The following is a 24,091-nucleotide window of genomic DNA, read 5'->3' on the forward strand; positions in this document are numbered from 1 at the left end:
TTTTACCTCGGCCTGGGAAGGAATAACAATATGTTAATAAGGCTCAAGAGTAGGATTATTAGAACATCAATAGACCCCTTCCTTTGGGAATCCTCAATGTGTCTTCAGAGAGGGTTTTTGATTTAGGAATACACTGGCAAGTGGCTGTGTTCTGCTGCATTAGTGTGGAAGGGACTGTAACTCAGCTGGTGCACTGCTCTTGTGGGAAGTCATGCTCCATCTCTACCTTTCTCCATTGGGTATCAATCTTGCGTGTCTAATGCCCAGAGGGTTTATATGGGAGGTAATGAGACTCCGGCTAGGGACTATCTGATTACCACGCTATTGTGTCACTGCACATACTGGTGTCATGCACCCAGCGCTATGTGGGCAGCGGACGGAGTCAGGGATTGTCACCAGCACATCACCCTCCATTGTTAGCCGTTGTCCCTTATTGGTGGCTTCGTACAGTAATGCATTCCGCTGTTCGCTGTGGAAGCAGTCGGAGATACCGTGCAACGTGCAGGGAGGAGTATGTCTCCTGACACCCACTTGCACCCTGATTCTGCTGCACCTGTGTCTGTGGGCATTGCTCGCAGCATATTGCGCTGATAATAATGAACGCACGTATAAATCCGTGGAGGAGAAATCCACCCGTGCATTATTTAGCATTGTGTTAGTGATTTACCCCAGAAGCTACTATTTCCAAAGGCCAAAGAAATTTATATAATAAAAATCAGTCCTCATTCATCGGTTTGCAAGGAAAGAAAAGTCCTTTTATTCAAAAATATTAAGACCTAATAAATATTCACCCTCATAAAAAATGTACAAAATAAAATGTAAACGCTGGAAAGAAGATAAACATCCTAAAGAAGGAAACGATTAGAGAAGAAAAACTAGAATAGATCTGTTAAGTTTTCACTGGAAAAATTCACAACACAAATTTGGACATTGGAATATATATATATATATATATATATATATATATATATATATATATATATATATATATATATATATACACAAACACACACACACGTGATAAAATGGAGCCAATCGGCTTCAAATGGTCATGGAAGATGCAGCCGGCCCCATGGGTGGAGCTAAGACATGGGTGGGCATGGCCATGGCTAAAGGGGCATGGGCCCAGTTTTAAGCATATTCGGGGGACCTGCCCAGCGCTCCCCTAGAAACTGGACAGCCCCCTCCTTGCACTCCCACCCTTCACTGAAGAGGTGCTGTGCGCAGCGATCACCAATGCAGAGCATCAATTGATCTCCAGGTCCCCGCCAACTGCCCCCCCCCCCCCTCCAGCACGCAGGAATGACAGCGGGATAGTCTCCAAATAGCGGGAATGTCCTGCTGTAATCGGCACAGTTGGAAGGTATGCTTTTTATCACTTTTCGCACCCATAGTCTGCAGAACAACTCAGATTCTGTAGATGACCTAAATAAAGAGTTTCTAAAATTGCAAATATAGGGTTATTTTCCAGAGGTGATGTCACCCGAGATGGTTCTCTGTATACCTTTTTTTTTCTAAGTCTGGAATTTTAATCCCAATGAAGGAAGCAATTGAGAAGAAAATACTGAAAAGCTGAGGGGATTTACAGCAGCAGCATTTCACAAACCAATTTCTACACCACTGTGGTGGTTTTGGTCGTATTGTGCAATGTTGGCCTTCCCGTGTTTTTTTAGCAATAAAAAAATGCTGGGTAAGCAATAGACCAGTATTCCACTTCATGCGCCTGGAAGCCTATTTCCAGAAAGGACAGAGTTCGCGCTGCTGCAATTGGCCGATATATCCAGCACTTTGGAAGCAGAGATTAGCGCACCGTTATAAATGATCAAACCATCATCTGAGAATAGGTAAATAACTTTTTGCAGCCACCTACCGCAGAATACCTCTCAACATGACCCTCTCCAGGAGGGGCACAATGCTCTGTTCCTGGACTTCCCCCTTAATTTATGATGGCCTTCACCTGTGACAAACAGGTTAAATGGACAAGAACGGTGCTGCACCACAGGTGGTGGTAGTCATAAACACTCTAACAGCTGATGTGTGACCCTAGTGTGCATTAAGATAATAATAACTTGACACAATAAATTGAGACACCTGAAATAAAGACTCGGAGACATAGGTTTGGCAGAATAATGTCAGCTGAAATTTATTTAAAAGGATTTTAAGCTAATTTTTAGTTTTGTTTAATTATTTAATTTTTATTTTATTTTATTTTATTTTTAATTTAATTAAATTTTTGGTGGCCAGAAAGAACGGCACTAAAACTAAGCCCACCCCAAAACTATTCTGCATGATTCAGCAAACTCATCAAACAGCGGTCTCCACTCAACCTACCATTGACTCCCCACCCAGCCGGGTGGGGTCGCAGCTCCCGAGCGGGTGGTCCAGCGAAGGCCTAAGCCAATGAGAGGCGAGCGCACCGAAAACAAGCCAAATCTGCAGTAAACATAACTTACATCAAGCCTTCAAATCTATGAAATTGCCGTTCTTTCCCGCCTTCAGCCAACGCGCTTAGATAAACCAGAAAACCCACCCAAAAAACACATTGATATAATAGGGAAGGGAGGGTGGGAAACTTCACAGGAAGAAGAGGCAGACTCCTCCCACTCCTGCAGTATTACCTCAGCTAACTTGCTTTCACCTATGCCCTTATTGGTCACTCCGAGTCACATGCAAACTACAGGTACACACACAGCTTTGACTGTTTAAGCCACTGCATGCCTATGCAGCCATTCCGTTGTTCTAAACACTCTAACAGCTGATGTGTGACCCTAGTGTGCATTAAGATAATAATAACTTGACACAATAAATTGAGACACCTGAAATAAAGACTCGGAGACATAGGTTTGGCAGAATAATGTCAGCTGAAATTTATTTAAAAGGATTTTAAGCTCATTTTTAGTTTTGTTTAATTATTTAATTTTTATTTTATTTTATTTTATTTTTAATTTAATTAAATTTTTGGTGGCCAGAAAGAACGGCACTAAAACTAAGCCCACCCCAAAACTATTCTGCATGATTCAGCAAACTCATCAAACAGCGGTCTCCACTCAACCTACCATTGACTCCCCACCCAGCCGGGTGGGGTCGCAGCTCCCGAGCGGGTGGTCCAGCGAAGGCCTAAGCCAATGAGAGGCGAGCGCACCGAAAACAAGCCAAATCTGCAGTAAACATAACTTACATCAAGCCTTCAAATCTATGAAATTGCCGTTCTTTCCCGCCAAAGCGGAGACTCCGACGCCGGAGGCTCCGCCCGCCACCAAACTAACGTAATGAGGCAACTACTGTCAACAGATCCTCCACAAAGAAGAATAATCCGGCCCTCGTGAGGTGAACCCCATCGGGTCTGTACAGCTGGTGGAACCTATATCGAATGCGCTCGTGTGGGACCACAGCACCACCAGCCTGCAGAACCCAACGAGCAACTGCAGTGTTCAGTTTTTTCCTAGCCTCATCTATAGCTTTACAATCCCTAGCATCCCTCCAGGACAGGCGTGGGACAATAAATGACCAGATCAACTTACATGCAGGCCATTCTCCCTTTATGGCCGCCAGATCCTCCAATATCATGGCCCTCAGCTCCAACTGGGAAATTTTCCCGAGGTCGTTTCCTCCCAAATGTATGACCAACACCTCAGGTAAGCCATACGACCTCACATTATCGAGAAGAAATGACCTTAGCTTGCGCCAGGACATACCTCGAACTCCAAGCCAACGCACAAGATGGCAACCTTCAAATACAGGACCACACCCTGAAGCCATCAATTTTGCTGACCAAAATATGAAAGAATGACCTACTACCCACACCTTTAGGTTGTCGAAGCCCACACCTGGGGAAGAGAATGAATGAAGTGGGATTAGTCTTTGCTTAATAAGGACCGGTATAATCATATTAATAGGAGGATCTGCCAAAAAGAAAAAATTTATAATGATGCACAAATTTGGTGCTTGATAATGCTTCAATGCCAATTGAAGCCACTCCTAGACACAAAAGGTAAGATGACAAACCAGGGGAGGTAAGGGTAATGGACGGGAATATAGGTAAACAGGGGATTACTCGGCCGGAGGAAAAAACGTCTGAACCTGCTGAGGGACTCTTAATTGGTGCCTAATTAGCCGAATTATGATTGAGCCGAATTCAGTCCGTCAGGTCAGGCGAAAAAGCGTGAAAACTCCGGACGCTGGCCCAACAACAGAGCGTGGCTAATCCCCGAGTAGGAAACAGGTGGTATGGGGTAACATAGGAGTACAACCAAACAACTGGAAACCAAACATTCACAGATAAATCAGGACAAAAGATGCGGTCTGATGTATTTCTTGTAGCTAGCAGAGCGCCATCTACCTAGGGTCTTTATCTCCTGAACTGGCCAGCCTGCCCTAGCTGCTGATGTAGCCGCGCCTATCCTGAAGGAATGGGTGCCAAACTCCTCCGGTGCCAGACCCATATCGCTCAGACAACGCCGCATCATCCAGGTAAATTGGTACCTTGTTAAGGGCAACCCATTATAATGCAGCAGCCAAGACCCACCAACTTCTGGTCTCACTAGGGCATACTGACCGGCCAGCGTGACCGGGCAAACTGATGCTGGCGAAACGGGGGACATTGGCACCCATGTACCTTTAGCTAGCTGATCTGTCTTTGACCGCCTGATTCTGCACCAAAGCGCCTGATCATCAATGCGAATATCTGACGCCAGCAAGGTCGCATTCTTATGTTTGGAGGGGGCAACTAACTCCAAAACCCTCAGAGCTCCATGAAACGCCATGGAAAAGGCTAATCTAAACAACAAAGACTCAAACTCTGAGTCTGCATGGTTGGATACCAAACCTAACAAAGGAGGAAGCATGGTGCTGTCTATCGGGCGCCTACAGTCGGGAGCAGGGGGAGCAGTCCGCAGCCATCCCTTCATAGCTTTCCGCACTAAAAAACCCTTAGTAAAATCGCTAAGTCCCTTTAGCTGCGCAAAGAAGGATATGACTGCTAGATACCGAACAGCTAGCGCCCTGGATTTGCCTGACTTGTAGATTGACCAGAGGAAAGATAACAAGAGCTGCTGCCCCTGCCTACCTGGCTGCGCTGACCCTCCGGAAAATTTTTCCCATTCCGACCAAGCCTGGCGGTAAGATCTAAGCGTAGCCGGCGCCAACGACAGTTCGGCTAACCCCTCCATTCCGGCCTGATGACCTGCCAAACATAAAGTGGGCACGAAACCCCGATAGTATCAGCACCCGGAGCCAACGATCTAAAACGCTCCCATTGGAATCGCGACAACGCATCAGCCACATCATTCTTCACGCCAGGAACATGCTTAGCCTTGAACAGTATATTAAACCGCAAGCACTGTAAGTATAGCTGCGACAAAACCCTTAGTACCAACAGTGACTTTGCCTTTTGGTTGTTAATCGCGTGCACTGCGCTATAGTTGTCACACCAAAACAGCACGTTGCGGTTTGCCAAATGGGAGCCCCAGATTTCCATTGCCACCATAATGGGAAATAGCTCAAGAAGCAACATATCCCTAATGAGGCCTTCCTGCACCCAGCTATCTGGCCAAGCCTGCGCACACCAACTGCCGTCGAGGTAACAACCAAAACCAGTAGATCCCGCCGCGTCCGTGTAAAGCTGCAGTCTGGAGCTGTCAACCACGGGAGCTAGCCATATGCGAACCCCATTGAAATCCTCCAAGAAGGAGGACCATACTACAAGGTCCCGCCGAATTTCGGCAGACAGACGCACAAAATGGTGAGGTCTGGCCACTCCCGCGGTTGCACGCTCCAACCTGCGACAGAACAACCTACCCATAGGGATCACACGACAGGCAAAGTTAAGCTGGCCCAAGAGTGATTGAGCCTGGCGCAGTGTTACCTTCCGCGCAGACTGAAAGGCTGTGATCGTCTACTTCAGCTTAGCCACCTTATCCTGAGGTAAACTGCAACATCCCGAGCTCGAGTCAATCTGGATCCCCAGAAATGACAAGCAAGTGACTGGACCCTCCGTTTTCTCCTCGGCGATTGGGACCCCAAACTGACCGAAGAGAGCACGGACGGTTGCCAGCAACTCCATGCATTGGTCCGTGTTTGACGGACCGACACAAAGGAAGTCGTCGAGGTAGTGGGCAATGCCCACTACACCAGCCGACCTCTCTACACACCAATGAAGAAAAGTACTGAACTTCTCAAAAAAGGCACAAGAAACCGAACACCCCATCGGCAAGCACTTGTCGATAAAGTATTCGTTCCCAATGCGGAAGCCCATGTACTTAAATGCTTCAGGGTGCAGAGGCAAGAGACGGAAAGCTGACTCCACGTCAATCTTGGCCATCAGTGCTTCCCTCCCGAATGCCTGCACCATTGCCAGTGCATCATCAAATGACTGGTACGCAACCGAACAGCATTCCTCAGGGATGGCGTCGTTTACCGACAAACCTGCAGGATAAGACAGGTGCTGGATCAATCTGAATTTACCTGGAGCCTTTTTCGGCACCACCCCCACCGGTGAGATAACCAGGTCTGGAAGTGGAGGCTCCGAAAAAGGCCCTGCCATGCGACCCAACTGAACTTCCTTCACAACCTTCTCCTTTAGAACTGAAGCAAATGAACGAGCGGATAACAAATTTCTGTAAGCTCCTCCAACAACCTCACCCCGTATAGGTAGGTGAAAACCTTCGCTAAAACCTTTGTACAAAAACTCAGCAACCTCTCTATCAGGGTACAACTGCAGCCATGGTCCCATGGCTGCCACCTGCACCGGGGTGAATGCTCTAGCGAGCGGGGCCTGGAGTGGGGTTTCTAGAGGCCGCCGAGGTAGCCGCCCCTCTGCCGGGGCGGCCTCCCCGAAAGCAACCAGATGCCGGGTGATTGCCTGAACAATTTATACAAACGTGCTTGTACCTACAACGGTTGCCCAAGTTACAAGAAGAATTATTAAAGGCATAGCATTTACCTCTAGCTGTGCCCGGGGTGAATGACCTACCCCCAGGTGTAAAACGTTTCTGCGAAACACTGTCAGTAATGGCCCGCTGTGGCTGTTGGGGTGCGGAAGGAAGGGGGGCAGCTGTGCGAACCGACTCCAAGCCCTCCGCATGAGTCCTTGCTACCTCCATCCAAACCTCAACATCCTTGCACCCGAAGTCAATCACATGCAAGCAGTCCTGCTTCCGCCTGAACTGGTCATCATAATTTCTCCATGCTACACCCCCGTACCTTCTGTACATGTCATGGACCATATGAATATATCTAATAATATTCATATGCTCCTCGGGCCTATCCTCCAAGTAACAGGCTGCGAAAACGCAGAATCCTGCCAGCCAGTTATCATATGATCTGTATGCTTCGGCTCCTATGCCCCCTTTTCCCTTAGCCGCTTTATAGGCCTTTTTGGATTCATCTGTCAGACCAAATAGGTCCACAAAATCACCCTTCTTAATCTTGGACCTACAACTCTCCCTCAGGCCTCTGAGAACCCGAGTATAGTCACAATGCACGACACCCGGCAAGTTCCTCCTCTTTCTCTCCCTTCGTGAGACTGCGACCGCCCGCTTACGTTTACTGCTGCGGGTGTGCTTACTCGCCTCCTTCTTGGCATATTTGGCTGCCCTCTTACGTGCCTTAGCCTTGCTGCCTGTGTCAGAACCCCCAACCGAGGAGGAGGAAGAGGAGGACGAGTAATGAGATGAACCTGAACCATCAGAACTGGAACCCTCAAGTGACGTATTATCCTCCTTTGAGGTATTCTCACCTGACGACTCCGCCTTTTCGACCCAAGTCTCATCGTCGTCGTCATCATCCTCCACATCTGGCATATCTTCATACCAATCGTCACCTTCCATGTCCTCCGGGACCTCATCTGCACCTGCAGAAACATTGGGAGGGGGCCTAGGGACCTGCGCTGCTCTACGTCTAGTCCCAGCTAACGGGACATTAAAATGCTCTTCTTCCACCTCTGGTTGGAATGCGGAGCCACTGGGCCCCCCAAAAGCCCTCACAAACTCCGCGCACCCTGGGATAGGTTCCCTACTCACTCTCCCTGACCTGCGACCTCTCCTGCCAGAACTACTTTCTCCGCCGGGCACCCCGTCCACCAACGGGGCCAGCGCGCCTGCCACAGAGGACAGTGCCGCAGACAACAGTGCCGGGTCAAAAGCTGGGGCGTGCGGAGCATCCCTGCCAGCCCCCCTGGGTGCAGTAGCAGCCCCATGGTGGCCTCCCCGGGACGACCGCCTCCTACCAGCTGCAATCCTGGCAGCAGCTGCTGCCGGCTCACCGCCCTCCATTTCATTAACTGTGTCCTGACCTTCCCAAGATGGTATATAACCATACATGGGAGTCTCAGGATCAGGCACAGGGTCAATTAACACAGCATCCCCCTGTAAATCAGTGTGCAGACCTCTGCTAAGCCTGCCAGCTCTGCCTCTGCCTAGCGCAGCACCCCCGCCCCGCCCCCTCAGCTGCCCGGGCCTCGCCGCCATTCCGGGCCGTCTGTTGCTCCTTGCTGAAGCCCCAGCAGCTAATGGCCGCCGCCCGGAGACAGAGGACACCAGCGGAGACCCGCCGCTGCCTTCCACAGTCCCTCCGCGGCGAGCGCGTCCTAGGGACGAGCGCCCACCGCGTGACATCATCCTCCCCCGCCCGGCTGCAATAACCGGCGTCACAGGCCTAGCAGCAGCAGCTCCCCGAGCCGTACCAGCGCGGGCAGCGCGCCCAGCTCTAGCAGCTACCACAGCCGCCCGGACCACCCTGGGAGCAGCAACAAGCACCGGGGGCTGGACGGTGAGACTGGGTAAGTCCAGCTCAGCGCGGTCAGCGCCATCTTCCAGAAACCTAGCTGGGGGCCTGGTGGAGCGCCTCGGACGCTGGGGGGTGGTTCTGGGCATTCTTGTGAGAGAAAAAATTTCTAGCACCACCACTAAACAAATGAGCAACGCTACCTAGCTGTGCTGAGAAGCGAATTTTTTCCTCAAAACACTAAAATCACAAGCTGCAAGAGCAGAGCGCAGGGACACAGCTACTCACCTTAAACTTCACAGGAAGAAGAGGCAGACTCCTCCCACTCCTGCAGTATTACCTCAGCTAACTTGCTTTCACCTATGCCCTTATTGGTCACTCCGAGTCACATGCAAACTACAGGTACACACACAGCTTTGACTGTTTAAGCCACTGCATGCCTATGCAGCCATTCCGTTGTTCTAACTTCAGAGGGAAGTCCTGAAACAGAGCATTATGTCCCTCCTGGAGAGGGTCATGTTGGGAGGTATGCTGCAGAGTGGGTTGTATCTGATTAATAGTAAGCGCGGCTAGACGTCACTAGGGTTTTTGGAACGGTTCATTACAAGGGTCCTGACAGTGGGGATCCCGACTGTCAAAACGAAGACAGCCGGGTTCCCGACGACCACCTGCTCTTTTCCCTCGTGGGGGTCCACGACCCCCATAGAGGGCGACGCTCGCCACCCTGTCCGCAGCGAGCCCGCAAGTGGCTTAGTTGCGCTCACCATGCTGTCATTCGGGATCCCGACGCCAGGCTAATTACTGTCGAGATCCCGACTGTCGGACCTCTGTACCACACCCCATTACAAGACCTGACACAATTACATGTACATTATTACAGGCAATCTGCAGGCTGTGCATGTTCCTGATTCACCCAGAGGTTTTCAAGCAATGGGCCTCTTTTTATTAATAGTGCGGCATACCTCATTGACCGTAGGCGCCAACGCGCCCCCATCAGCACTGTATTATTATGTGTGCGCTCAGGTAGGGGTATGGTCTATAACCCAGGCTTTGCTTTTATTTATTTTTTGAGGTGTGCTGAGGTAACCTAAAAGATGAAGTCATCCTACAGCCCTTGCTGATATTGACGGAACACTTGATTTATAAGCTAAGATCTTGGCGCATTTGACTTGTGGTATGAGCTGCAGCTGGCTTGTCACTGCTTATGTGAGAGGGTGGCGCTGACTGTGAGCAGTGTATAACGAAAGGTAACCCTCATATCAAAACTGTCACCCAGGAGTACAGCTGCAGTGTCTGTATCGTCCATTTAAAAATCATTGTTAATGTCATCCCAGCATATGGTATAAGTCTCATCTACATAAACAGGTTGACTGACTGTATGGGGAAAACAGAAGACTACTAATTTTTCTATTTAGTCCTTCAGCAGCGAGATCCCCCCCCCCCCCCCCCCCCCCGGATGCGCCACTGTTCCTCCCTGAAAACAAGTCCGCACTTCTGTATCTTTATACATTTGAAGATGGCAGGGAAAGGGCTGGATGACAGGAATTACATAATCCTACACCTGGCTGCATCTATCCAGTCATCATGGACCCTCCTCATGCAGCATAATAATGGGGTCCTTACGCCAATTACGCTCGCTTGCCTCTTGCACTTCCTCATAGAGGTACCCTGGGGGAGGTCTAAAAGTAGGAGAATGCAAAATCCATATAAAAATGATACAGTTGTAGGACCTGTCTAGTTGAAGCAGTGAAGGAAAGGGAAGGTTGTGATCCTTGTTGATCCTGGCAGCAGTGTCTGTAATAATGGGCGGACAGGAATAATGTTCTGTAACCCATGGCAACCAGTCTTATTCTGCTCTCCCTTTTACAACCGTCTTTTTGTAGTGAAATATTCCTGACCCCATCCTTACCGCCCAACAAATTTTATATACGTTCCCGTAGTGTGGAACAGAGCATAATAGTCACTTCTTCTTGGAGTCTTCATCATCAATCCCGGCTGGTCTGACGGATTTACACATTGCTGTCTGTCTGGGATTGCATGCTATTGATTTAACCGAAATTGGTTTTGGATAGGGCTGTCAGCTGCGTACCGGTTTTGGTGACCAATGTCAATAGCTTAGATTTTATTTACATGTATTGCCCCACAATAAGGTCTGTTCTAATGGGGATTGGTATTCCTGAAAATGATTAGGTTTTGTTATTTATATTTGGCATCCTGATGACAGAGCATGCTTCTTCCGAATGTCGGATACCAGTGACACGGTGCAGCGAGGAGCGGCTGATGTCACACGGGAGGTGTCGGCATACAGCTGCAGCTGTGTTGCTAGGCTGCAGCGCTGTGTGGGATAAAGACACTGATTTTCTAATGCACATATCTGTGACAGGACTAGGTCAGTGACAGATCGCCAGGCTCATCAATATATCCCTAAAATGCTCATTGCTGTGACCGCCTTGTTGTCTGCCTACCTGTTCTTTAGATTCTCCCATTCTGCTATTATCCTGTGTAATGATGTTAAATTCATTAACTGAAGGTCACAGGGGTGGGTGTATTTAAAGCATGGGTCCTCAAACTGTGGCCCTCCAGATGTGGTGAAACTACAAATCCCAGCATGCCTTGCCACAGTTTTCCTATAAGGGAGTGTTAAAACTGTGGCAAGGCATGCTGGGAATTGTAGTTTCACAACATCTGGAGGGCCGCAGTTTGAGGACCCATGATTTAAAGTGATAAGAAAATCCATTATTTGACATAAAAATTCACTTTGACAGTATTGTTATGGTCAGGAGGCAATGTATTGATGTTCTCAGACTGTCGACATTGTCAGAGTGTTGACATTAGCATTAGTGGGAAGTTGGGGTTAGGCACTAAAAGGATGTTGGGTATAGTATGTGTAGGGGAGGTTAGGCGCATGTTGAACTTTTTCATGTCGCCATTTTCACTGTCAACAGTCATTAGGCAGACCATGCATGGTCGACACATGGAAGTTCGTCATGCACTAGGTCAACATCTGGTGACATGAACCCCCAATTAGTGTAATGCGTACCCCTGCATGGCACGCTTCGCTCAGTGCACCATTCTCAGAATATGTGAAGAACTCATGTCAACTGTTTTATGTGTCCACCATTGCCATATCAACCTATTGCTTATGTGGACCTTGACCATGTCGACCTTCTTCTTGTTGACCAATAGTGGTCAACCTTTTCATTTTCAACTTCGGCACTGTCGACCTAACAACCGGAACCAATATAATGCACTGATGCAGTTGTAGTGGGTTGGGATGGTTTGGTCTATCTACAACAACTAGGTTGACATGGGTCTAGGTCGACATGGTCTAGGTTAACCTGACATTAGGCCGACACAAGCATTAGGTCGACAGTCAAAAGGTTGACATGGGGTTTTTCACTGGTTTTTAAACCCGAATGTCAACCCTGTCGACATGGACACAGTTTGAAGTGCACCGCACACTATTTTATTCTCCCACCACGCCCTAGTGGATGGTAGGGCATGAAATACCGCCTGTCTGCACAGGTCGGCTCAAAAAAACAGTGAAAAACCCTATGTCGACCTTTTGACTGTTGACGTAATGCTTGTGTCGACCTATACCCATGTCGACCTTGCTGCCTGTCGACCTAATGCTTGTCGACCTAGTTGTTGTAGACCCAATGACCGTATCACGTTGTAGTGATTGAGGTATGAATACTTAGACCGTGTCCATGTCGACATGTCGACAATAAAAAATAAATAACACATGAAAAACTCATGTCGACCTTTTGACTAACAACCTTACCAGTATTGACCTTGTGCCTTGTCGACCTATTTTATGTGTCGACCTAAGCCATGTCAACCTTTATGCAGTTAACCCTATGACCCCTACCTGCAAATCTCATGAAGACCTGAGTGTACACTGAATATTTCTGCACGTATATGGGGAATAGTGCATGTACAGTATTTTCCCTCTGCCTGGGCACTGTTGCTTTGGTACCAGGCTAGGATATGTTAAGTGATGTCAGCACTGGCATAATCACAGGCTGTGTGTGCGTGGGAGGGCGTGAGTCTGTGTGAGCTTATTACATGGTGCGTAAGAACTCACACTGTAATTGCCTCTTTGCACTGCTGCCGCACCGCTGCTGCACCCCGTATTCTGATCATCGCCTGCTCTGCAGCAGGCGTAGAGTTAATGATGTGTGTGGTGGGCGGAAGGCATAGGGCTTAGGGAAGGGAGGTGCAGGGGCTGATCTTCCTGGGGGGAGCGGTCAGGAAGTGTTTGGAGTCTTGCTGGGCAGGTGGACCAGGGTCGTCCTCTAATAGACATTGTTTAGTCTGAATGGCTTCCAGCTGAAGGAATAAAGAGTTAACTGGGTCAGTTCTCTGTTCAGTACTGTGGGCTCAGTTGGTTACAGATGTATTTTTTTTTTATACATACTCAATGCAGGTTTAATCCATTTGGTTCTATATTTAGCAGGCAGGAAGTTTCAGCACTACAGCTGAGGGGGTGCAGATTGCAATAGGGGATGTTTCATGTTGCAGTGCCCGTTCCGTTAAAGCAGAAATTACACATAGCCTTTTTAGGTATATTTAAAAAAAAAAACTTAAGCATAGATGTCCTTTTTATACAGATCATTATCTCCTTTTCAAAATGTCTCTGGTAGGGAGACCAAGTAAGGTTGCCAATCACACTCTGGGCAGGATGTACTAATGAAAAAATGCGGTAAAAACCCTGTGTTCTGTGTTTTTACCGCATTTTTAAATGTACTAGCGCCCCTCCTAGCGGAGCTTTGCTGAAGTGGGTTACACCAGCTGTAACCCTTCTATGACCCCATAGAAGCTGATGGTTCATCTACGCAGCACTGCTGTGTAAGGGATCCAACACGGATCACTCCCAGTATGCCTCACGGCCGCCAGAATCTCTGCGTGTACACAGGGGGACTCCCGGAAGTCCATGCAGCCGCGGGGATAGCAGGGCAACTCTTATTGGGAGAGCCTTGCTCATCACTTATGTCAGTACGATGGGCGTCAGGATGTACCACCGCCCCTTGGTACATCCCTCTGCCCATCGTCGCGATGCTTATCACATGTACTGGCGTAACCCCCCCGAAGCGCAGCCTCGCCGGAAGGGGTTTTAGTACATTTGAAAATGTGTCAAAAACCCATAAAACAGGGTTTTTACCACCTTTTTCTTTAATATGTCCCGCCCCCTGTGTGGCATGTGATGATTTAAGGGAGGATATATATAGTACACAGAACCGGGGCGTAACTAAGCCGGTACAGCTGCTGCACCTGTGGCACCGGAATTCAATATGGATGCCTAAAACAATACCCTGCAAACTAGGGAGAGTTTCCTGGTTCCTCCTGCTGTGATATCATGACATCACATGCTTGAGGAGGCCTCTCTGCTCACTATCATGTGCCTGTGGTTACTATGGTAGTCTCGCAACACGGTGTGCTTGAATTAACAGCTTGAAGAAACAAACCTAGGAACTGTGTAAATTCAAGGGAAATATATAGGAAGCTGTATTGTGTGTTATTTATAGTATTCAGTCTCTGATTGGATACAGGTTTGGGTATAATAAAATAATTCATGTTTTGTTGTATTGCCATGCCCTGATATCTGTAATACCACGTATCATATTTGGACCCACATGTTATACTTGTTGAGGGCGGCTACAGCATTTCCCCGTCAGATTTGGTTCTCATGTGATTAATGCTGCCTTTCATTGCCCGGCAGGTGAAATACCTCACTGGTTATCTGGATCCAGCTGGCCTGGGGGTTATAAATTTCCGTGACTTCTATCGGGGCATCTCTGAAATCCAGAATGAAGGTAAGTTTTGATATGATGTAGTCTGATGGATTATTGGTTTCCTATCATCTACTCTGCTATGAATTTTCAACAGGAACAGTTTGTTTACAGAATTCCATTAAATGGGCGTGTCCATAGGTCAACACCAAAAAGTCGACATGCAATAGGTCGACATACGTTTTTGGGGTGTCAACGTTGAGACCGGAGTACATGGATCTGTAATTAGTGTAGTGTGTTGACAGTTTGCTTGTGTCGACCTTTTGTGTATCGGATTCCTATGAGTTGAATCCAGCACCCATTATTCTAGTTGTGATCCTGTGATACATGCTACATTACACTCCTACCTCCCAAGACTTTCCACGTGCTGCTCCCTTTCTCTGGAATTCTCCACCTCTCTCCCTCAGACTCTCCACTTCAATACAAAACTTCAAACGGGCTTTTAAGACCTACTTCACCAAACCCAGCCAACTCTCGTCCTAACCTTCTGTTCCACTCTCCCATTCGTGTCGGGATTTGGTCGACAATAAATAGGTCTACAGGCCATATGTCGACACATGGAAAATGTCAACGTGCCTTGGGGCGAGTTTTTCGCATTTGTTTTTCTAAAACCGGAGTATTTTCATTAATTTCTATCCAAGTGGACACAGCGGGAGAATATAATAGTGTGAGTGAAGCGGTACAACTTATACGTTATCCATGTCGTCATAGACAACAAAATTGTGAAAAACTCATGTCAACCTTTTCCATGTTGACTTATTTATTTTCAACACTGCCTTCCTAAGCCATGCCAACATTTTTAATGTTTGGACCTATGGCCTGTCGAACAATAGTGGACGACCTTCTTCCCGAAGCATTGCGAGCGAAGCGGTGCACTGGAAACTGTGTCCATGTCGACATTCGAGTCAAAAACATTGAAAAACCCCATGTCAACCTAGACACTGTCGACCTAATGCTTGTGTCGACCTAGACCCATGTCGATCTTGTCCCATGTCGACCTTTCCCCATGTCGACCTGACGGTGTCAACTTAATGACTGTTGACCAACTTGCTGTAGACCCAATGATCCCAACCCCTCAATAGTAGGACCCTCTCCCCTCTTGTGCCACCCTAATACTTATTTCAATATAATCTTCTGCTGCAAATATGCTTATACTCATACACTGGCATGGCAGTAAATAAAGCAAATACTCCACCAACTGCTGAAATAAATAAATGTTCGATTCTCAGATTGGACAGACAAATCTTAAGGCCCCCATACACTAGAACGATTTCATCCGATTTTGATGTTTCGGGCCGATATATCATCTGAAAATTGCCACATCGTTGTATTTTCCATACGATGCGATGCGCGGTCCCGTGAGCGTCGGATAGGAGTCCCTATAGAAAATCTATATTGCTTGTGAAAATAGGTGGTTTTGCAAGTGATAGGGCACATTTTACCCAATAAATCCAGTTGTCACTGTTAATGCCGGTGATAACCCCTTATTAAAGACTTTCCCATGCCTTTGAATGAGAATATAAGTTCTGTTATGTTCATCTCATTATGGGGATAATTGATTACAACCATATTAAAATTGCTTTATTCTTTTGAATTAAAAAAAAAAAAAATTTTCAATTGTTTAAATTTTCCATTTTTTTATTATTTTATTTGTTTATTTTACACATTGGCGGAAATTCCATTGTTTTATTGCACCCACATCTCTCATTTAAACTGACTGGAGATCGGGTGGCAATATAAAAAAAAATAAAAAATGTATGTTTATGCGTAAAACTGTTGAGCCCAAAACAAGTGCTGGGCTCGACGCGGGAGGGGCTGTCTGGACACCCAAACTGCTCACTTTATTCACATTTCCGCTTGCCAGGATGTGAACGAAACAACAATTAAATTTCTCGGTCAGGTGACATCTAGTGGTGTCTGCAGGGAAAGACAATTGAATTCCCTCCATTGTACACATATAGGCCATATAGACACAATGGAAAATGTGTTTGTGGTTCAACACAGGGCAAAATAGCCATTTACCCTTTTGCTAGCCTTTTTGTTTCATTACACTTCATTATAATAATGGGCATGTGTATATATTTCCATTCTAATATTCTATGGACAGAGATATTTGCTTATTCCGAACAGTCGTTCCTGTAAATACAAGGTTAGCCAGAAATCCATTAGTCCTCTAAATTTGCATCTGGAAAGTTACACAGGAAAGGAAGTGGTTTATATAAGTATCTATTTGATCGTAGCTTCCAAAACAACTTATGTGTAAAATTCTAATGAGTTTTTTCCTTCTATGACCTTATATAACTCTTTTTGATGCTTCGAGTATAACCAGTGTAATCTTTTTAACGTATTATGTGCAATGTAGGTAGGCAGCCATTTTGTGGGCTTTACAGCCTTTCTCAAGAATGCAGCCTAGCGGTTCACTAGAAGCTAGTGACCTCACAACCTGCCTCAGTTGGCAGTGAATTGATAGGCTGGATTTTGGCTTAGCCCACAAAATGGCTTCATCTGCAAACTGTAGATGACTGAAGGGGGGGAATCCAATAACATCTGACAAGACATCGGTAGTGGAAAAAAAATTCCCAGGCTATCCAATTAGATCGGCCAGTAATGACCACATTTTCACCTGTGTGTTTTTGGCCACTGCAGCAGGGCTGCTTTGGGGATTTAAATTTGCCAGCCAGATTAGTTTAACGGGGCTAATTGGATAGCCCCCTGGCAAACGCGGGTAATTGGATATCGGCCAATGTGTGCATTCAGAAACTGAACAGAAATATGGAGTATTAATTAAGTAGAACAGTTTAAAATGGGGACCGTGTAGTGATAACTGTATTAAGATTATAAAAAGTCAGTTATAAAGGGCGGGTATTAAGCCGTAACAAGAGATAAATGCAAGAGTGGGAGTTTAACGTCTAGCCAATCTCCTCCTTACTGACTTTTTTCAAACACAGGGGGAGATTCTCTAAGCTAAAAATGCGGTAAAAACCCCGTTATCTGGGTTTTTACCGCATTTTGGGATGCTGTAAGCATCCCCCGCCGGGTTACCGCGGCGGGGGGCATCGCCAGAAAAATCTGGTGATGCCCCATAGAAGCCAATGGGCTTCTATCGCAACCCTCCGTCGCCCCGCGCCGACCCCCCGCCGCCCCGCATCGCCCCCTCCCCCCTCACCTGTGTCCGGGCAGCACAGCGCAGTGCTCCCCGGACCTGTGACTTCCTCCCTGCACTGATCCTCTTCCGGGTGCAGGGAGGAGGAGAGTCCGGCGCAGCAGCAGCAGCGCCGGGTGTGGGAGGGAGGGGAGAGCCGCCGGGACCTGCTGGGACCCGGCGACTCTCACCACAAAGGACAGCTCTTAACGCAAGAGCTGTCCTTTGCCTTAATTATTGCATATGTTACAGTATATGCGATAATTAAATATGCGAAGGGGGGCGGAGATTCTTAGAGAATCTCCCCCACAGCCTGTAACATGGCAGTTAGCAGGTGAATGATGGCTGGACATTTATCTCTTTATCAACCCCTTCATCCCCCCCCCCCCCCCCCCCCCCCCACCTTGTGTTTGAAAAATGTCTGATTGGCTGGCTATCACTCTCCATTTAATCACTTTTGAAGCAAAGTGCATCTGGCCCTCTGTCTTTATCTTCAACCATTTAGATTTCTGTAATCTACCTCTCTGACATGCCAAACTTCTTCCCGCCTCGCCCATGTGCAATTCATCCTTAACCCTGCTTCTACCAGATTCCTCTCTCTCATCAGCCTATCTCTGCTATCTCCCTCTGCTGGTCACTGGGTCTCTGTCCAGCTTATAATCAGATTCATACCCATTTTCCACTGAAAGAAATAACCCAGTAATTTCCGTGGGGACGAGCATCAACACGGGGTTTCTGCTAGTGGAAATGCTCTCGTCTAATAACCCGGTTTGGATTCCCCTGCAATCCAGCCCAGGTAGTTACCAGGGTTGGACCCAGGATGCTACTGGGTTAAAGGGTAGTGGAAACGCTCCTAACCCAGTATATTTGAAAAACAGAGCTGATCTGAGCTTCTGGGGTATTTTTCACTTTCCAGAACCACTTTTACACCAGAATCCAGGGTAGGACCCGGGAAATTGCGGTCTCATCTACAGAGCTCTCATCCACCCTGCTTCTCTTTGCACTCCCAGCCTTGATGTGCAGTCACACTCTCTTCCGTCAGTTTCGCTCTGCAATTGAGTGTTGCCTCACTGGTCACCACCTCCCATTCTTACCTTCAGGATTTCTTCTGGCCTACTCCCAACCTCTGGAATACACACAAAACACCCAGCCTCCAAGCATGCCCTTAACTGGCATACCATGCAATCTTTTCAACTATGCCCACTTTGCCCCCCAGTGGTTTAAGATGCCCAGCATTTGTAAGTTGTAAGTATTCGGCCCACCGCACATGGGCTTAATTCATGTTTGGAAAGCAATGCTAAATTTATAAGCTGTATGGGCTATGGTGCAGCTTATTGCCCAGGAATGAACATAGACACCCATCAGAGCCGTCACATCCTCATTCGCTATTGCGTTCACATTAGCTGCCTATATGTGAAAATAGGAACATCGCAGTTAAGGGCTGGCCTATGGCTATGCAAACTGGGCACGGAAGTGGTAACGCAGACACCTAACACATACGAGCTTGCAGCCTGCAGCAGATGCACACCTAGAAACCGTCCATGACACGCCTGTGTTTTCCCAAACACTACCCTCCTCATTGTTAGCGGGATGGCAGTAGCGCCTTGATGCATTGCTGCCGCAGCACGGGCATAGTCTACTGATAATCGCTCCGTTGTGTGAACATCAGCCATTGTGTACCAACATGAACTAGGGCAATAATACCATACCGCCGCTTGGCCGGATATGGGTTGTTAGGTCAACGGTCAACAGTTAGGTCAACAGTCAGAAGTTCGCACATCAAAAATGTCGACATTCATTATATCGACACAATCAAATATTTATGCCCACTGGGGATGGCAAAGTATAGACAAGTGATTTTTTTTCCCTTTAAATCATGAAAAACTCTTGCACCATTAAATGAGGCTTGGCAATATATCCCATAATGCACTTCTCTTACCTGGCAGCCTTTTAGCACATTCTCTTGAGGTAAAGTTTCCTTATACCCGGGATTAGACGGCCTGCACAGTGTATGTCAGGAAATATTATTGCTGGCTCCAGTTTTGGAAATTTTAGGTAGATCCCAATGTTTTTATTCCTGAGCCTCTAACAAACCTTGCATTCTGCTGCGCTCTGCCCAGCCCTCACATAGACTGTAATAACAGGTTTGGTTTCTGCAGCACCTCACAAAATATTGTCCCAAATTGGGCAATCGGCTTCTACCTAGCATTTATAAAGTATGTATAAAATGATAGGAAGAAGGCGATTGGCTGCTGCACACCATTTGTCCACTTCTCTTTTTTTTAGAGGTTCATTAGATTTCCTCTTGTCTTATTATTGTTACATAATTAAACATTACTTATCGTAAATGGCTACAAAAAGGCAATGCTATATGTGTGGTTCTGGGCAGGAATGTAGGAATACAACACCCACAATTCTCACTCCGCTTCAGCCACTGTATTTATGGGGATTATTGTGGTGGTTGCTGGTTAATAAAAGCTGCAGTTCTGCCAGGGAATAGCCGGTACTGGAGTCACCTGGCAGTGACGGCATTTCTGTGTGGTCATTAAACATTTTCAGGGAAGTATTATCAGGACGCCAAGCAAATGTTGCAGCAAAGCGACTGCATTGCACAATCTGCTTTAAACAATGACATTAAAAAACATAATAAATACAAAACACTGAGGTAAAATCTTAATGTTTTGGTAACATAAAGAGACCTGATTATTAGAGGACGCCTGTAGCCTAAACACAAGGGGGATATCTACTAAAATGGGAGTTCTATATCACATGGGATGTTGCTATGGGAAACCAACCGGATGCTATCTATAATATTCTAGAAGTTACTAAATAAATAAAAAAGTAGATTATGATTGGTTGCCCATAGCAACATCCCATTTGAAATAGAACTTCCATCTTAGTAAATTTCCCCCAAAGTGAAGGAGGCAGCCATTTTGTTGTAGACTACAGAGAAGACGGTCTCTTATGGTAATAAAATTATTCATATTTTACTTTCCAATATTGCCGGTACACTTTCTAGGATAAATTGAGATCAGTACAGATGAGGCAGCCATTTTGTTGTAGACTACAGATAAGACGGTCTCTTTATGGTAATAAAATTATTCATATTTTATTTCCAATATTGCCGGTACACTTTCTAGGATAAAGTGAGATCAGTACAGATGAGGCAGCCATTTTGTAAGCGCCTTGAGTCCTGTTGGAGAAAGTGCGCTATATAAATTAAACTTACTTACTATGCTGGACCGACATTCTATTCTTTCCTAAATATCTGCCTGACTGACAAAATAACTATTTCTGCAGTGGGTAGGCAATGCTAAAATTGCACATGATTTACCATCTGCTTTTAGAGCCTGCAAATCCATTTGTAATCCAGCTATAATCAACTTTCAAACGACCAGCGATCAAAACAAGTAGCTGTATTTCATCGCAGGATGGCTTTGCGCATGTGTACTAATTTGCAACTGTGTGATCAGGTCTGAATTAGGCCCTTAGTGTTGAACTGTGGGCTGTGAAGTAAAAAGGTAGATCCGGTAATGGTTCTTGATAAATGAAAACAAGCGATCCACCCAGCCTGCTGACCACCACTGTGCCTCTGATTTTCCCCCATAGATCTGGACATGCAGCTGTATGATCTGGGATACCCGTCAGAGGAGGAACCTGCCTGCTCCGTGGATTTTGATGACCTGGTGGCGTTTGAGGTGAGCCTTAGAGTGGAAGAGGTGGTTTTTTAAGCTTTTCTGTGACGTTCGTACCAATAAGTATTCAACTAATGCAATGGCCGACTGTGTCGTTTCAGCGTCACATTTAATCTGGCATAAACTGGGGGCTGTGTATCATTTCCAGGTTTTATTAGGACGCCATTATAGTAATTTTATGTAAAAGTGACACATTCCTAACATACCGTGATGGGAAACATTATGGTTATAAGTAGTTAGAAGCCAGTCAAAATGGCGTCTTAATCCCTATCTGCTCCTACCTCTGTGTCTTCACAGCTCCCCCTCTCCATAAACAGCAAGTTTAAAATCAGATAATTTTGCTATTGCTTTCTGTTAAGGAGTAATCTAGTCCAGTGGTTCCCAACCCTGGTCCTCAAGTACCCCCAACAGTGCACGTTTTCTATCTCACCTAGCAGGTGCACTCATTATTCAGACACATTTTAAAAGATCCACAGGTGGAGCTTATTATGTCACCTGTGATTCTGTGTGGAGATCTGGAAAACGTGCACTGTTGGGGGTACTTGAGGACCAGGGTTGGGAACCACTGATCTAGTCCATCAAGTGGCCTCTAGTGGTCACTGGCGGTACTTCACTTCAAAAAGATAAGGCTTTAGGATGGGATGCACTAAACCAAAAATGCCGGAAAAACCCGATTATCGGGGGGGGGGGGGGTTACCGTATTTTGGTATGCAGGGAAACCCGCCGGATTTACGCTATGGTTTTTTTTTTTTTTTATTCAATAAATTTTTATTAAAATTTTTAAAGTGCTTTACATACAACAATTAACAGATAAGGTCATGGACTTGTACGATATATTGCTTATTTAACATATTTACAGTTGCATAAGGTACATGTATATGCAAATTACGTAGTATGATTTTAAACATGTGCATAAATATATATAAGAAAGAAACATGTCTTAAAACATTTTCAGTTATTGCGGTGCTCTCTCTGCAGTCTGACTATGTCAAAATATATTTGTTTATTTATGCGGCTAAAACCTAGCGAGCACCCCCCGCCGTTTGCTGGGGAACGCCACACGAGAACTGCATACATGCATATAAACGTGCACACATGCACGTCTAACGGGGAGGTGGGGAGTCGTCGTAGGCCAACAATGTTGAGGAATTAGAGCGACCCAGTGGGGGTCAACATATTTATCTGTGCACTGATGCATGAAGGGGGAGTCAATCCATTTGCTCCAAATGGTATAGTATTTATTTTCTGATCCTCTAGAAAGATATACAAATTTTTAGTTGCGTACCACTTCATTAGTCATGGACATCCATTCTCTCAGGGTAGGGCCATTTGGGGCCAACCATGATCTGGCAATACATATTTTTAACAGGGTGCATAAATGAATAACATAGCTTTGAGTTGGTTTATCTAGTGCTGGGGTAGCCAACCCTAGTCCTCGAGAGCTACCAACAGTGCATGTTTTGCAGCTCTCCTCACAGAATCACAAGTGAGCTAATTAGCTCCATCTGTGGATCTTTTAAAATGTGTCAGTGATTAATGAGTGCAGCTGTGCAGCAGCTAGGTTGTCTGGAAAATGTGAACTGTTGGTAGCTCTCGAGGGCTAGGGTTGGCTACCACTGATCTAGTGTATCTTCCGCCCAAACAGCTAACAGACAGAGCCTTGAATTGAAAACGGCCCTGGGGATACTCGTGGCCACCATTGTGCGTATTACTTCCTGCCAGAATGCCGACACCGCAGGGCAGTCCCATATAAGGTGCCATCCAATGAGGCACATTTGGGACATCTTGAATCCGACCTACCCCCCATCTTGAATAGTCTAATAGGAGTAAAGTATACTCTATGTAGTATGTACATCTGTATCTGTTGGAATCTAGAGGATGTAGTTGATATGCGAGGGCTACCCAAAGCCATCTCCCAGTCTTACTTGGAAATGGGACCAACATCTATCTCCCATAGTTCTTTGAGGTGGGGTAGGTCTTGCTCATGGTATGAGGTTAAAAGGTCTGCATAGAATCTAGAAATGGCTCCAGAGGTGCCACCTGACATCAGCAGCTTTTTTAGTAAAAGTCCTGGATGTGTGGAGGTACTTGATGCGTTTCACTGCCAACTGCACCTTTGCTAAAGCTGCCGTTGGCAGTGGAACGCGTCAAGTGCCTCCACACATCCAGGACTTTTACTTGTAGGACTTCAGCCCGTTGTGGACACTTTGGCCCCAGCTACTGGAAACACTCCTTTCCCCCTTGTTGCTCCACTCCGCTCTCTGGACCCCTCCAGTGGCTTTATCCACCATCTAGCCACTTGCCTGTGAGTATAGTGGTCCCTACATGCGGAAGCCTTAACACCACCTCCAGCGACAGCCCACAGTGCCGCAACACTAGTGAGGACACTCATCGGAGTACAAAAAACTGAGCTTCCCATCAACAACATTCACAAATCCTGCCGGTAAAGTGCACTTACCTTGCCAGTCCATCTTCCACCCGGGCCTTTCCCCCCCCCCCCCCATTCAACCACCAGTCCTGTGATGTGTCATTGCCAATCGCTTTATTAATATATATTTATTTTTAATATGTTTGTTTTACAATGTTTTTATATATACTCTTATGTCATGGGTCTTCAAACTGTGGCCCTCCAGATGTTGTGGAACTACAAATCCCAGCATGCCTTGCCACAGTTTTGCTATAAGGGAGTGTCAAAACTGTGGCAAGGCATGCTGGGATTTGTAGTTCCACAACATCTGAAG

The 24,091-nt window shown here is 46.5% G+C and overlaps 1 protein-coding gene across 3 annotated transcripts in view; it reads left to right on the forward strand.

The window, feature by feature from the left end:
* RAB11FIP3 (RAB11 family interacting protein 3) overlaps positions 1-24,091 on the forward strand; it is a 76,242-nt gene that overhangs the window by 22,322 nt on the left and 29,829 nt on the right. For all 3 annotated transcript variants that reach the window (XM_083152902.1, XM_083152900.1, XM_083152901.1), the window contains 2 exons: positions 14,444-14,537; positions 21,265-21,353. In XM_083152902.1, the coding sequence (XP_083009028.1) occupies positions 14,444-14,537; positions 21,265-21,353 (183 nt within the window). The remainder of the gene's footprint in view (positions 1-14,443; positions 14,538-21,264; positions 21,354-24,091) is intronic.

Source organism: Crinia signifera, chromosome 7 (assembly GCF_055691185.1).
Source record: "Crinia signifera chromosome 7, ASM5569118v1, whole genome shotgun sequence".
In the NCBI taxonomy this organism is placed as follows: domain Eukaryota; kingdom Metazoa; phylum Chordata; class Amphibia; order Anura; family Myobatrachidae; genus Crinia; species Crinia signifera.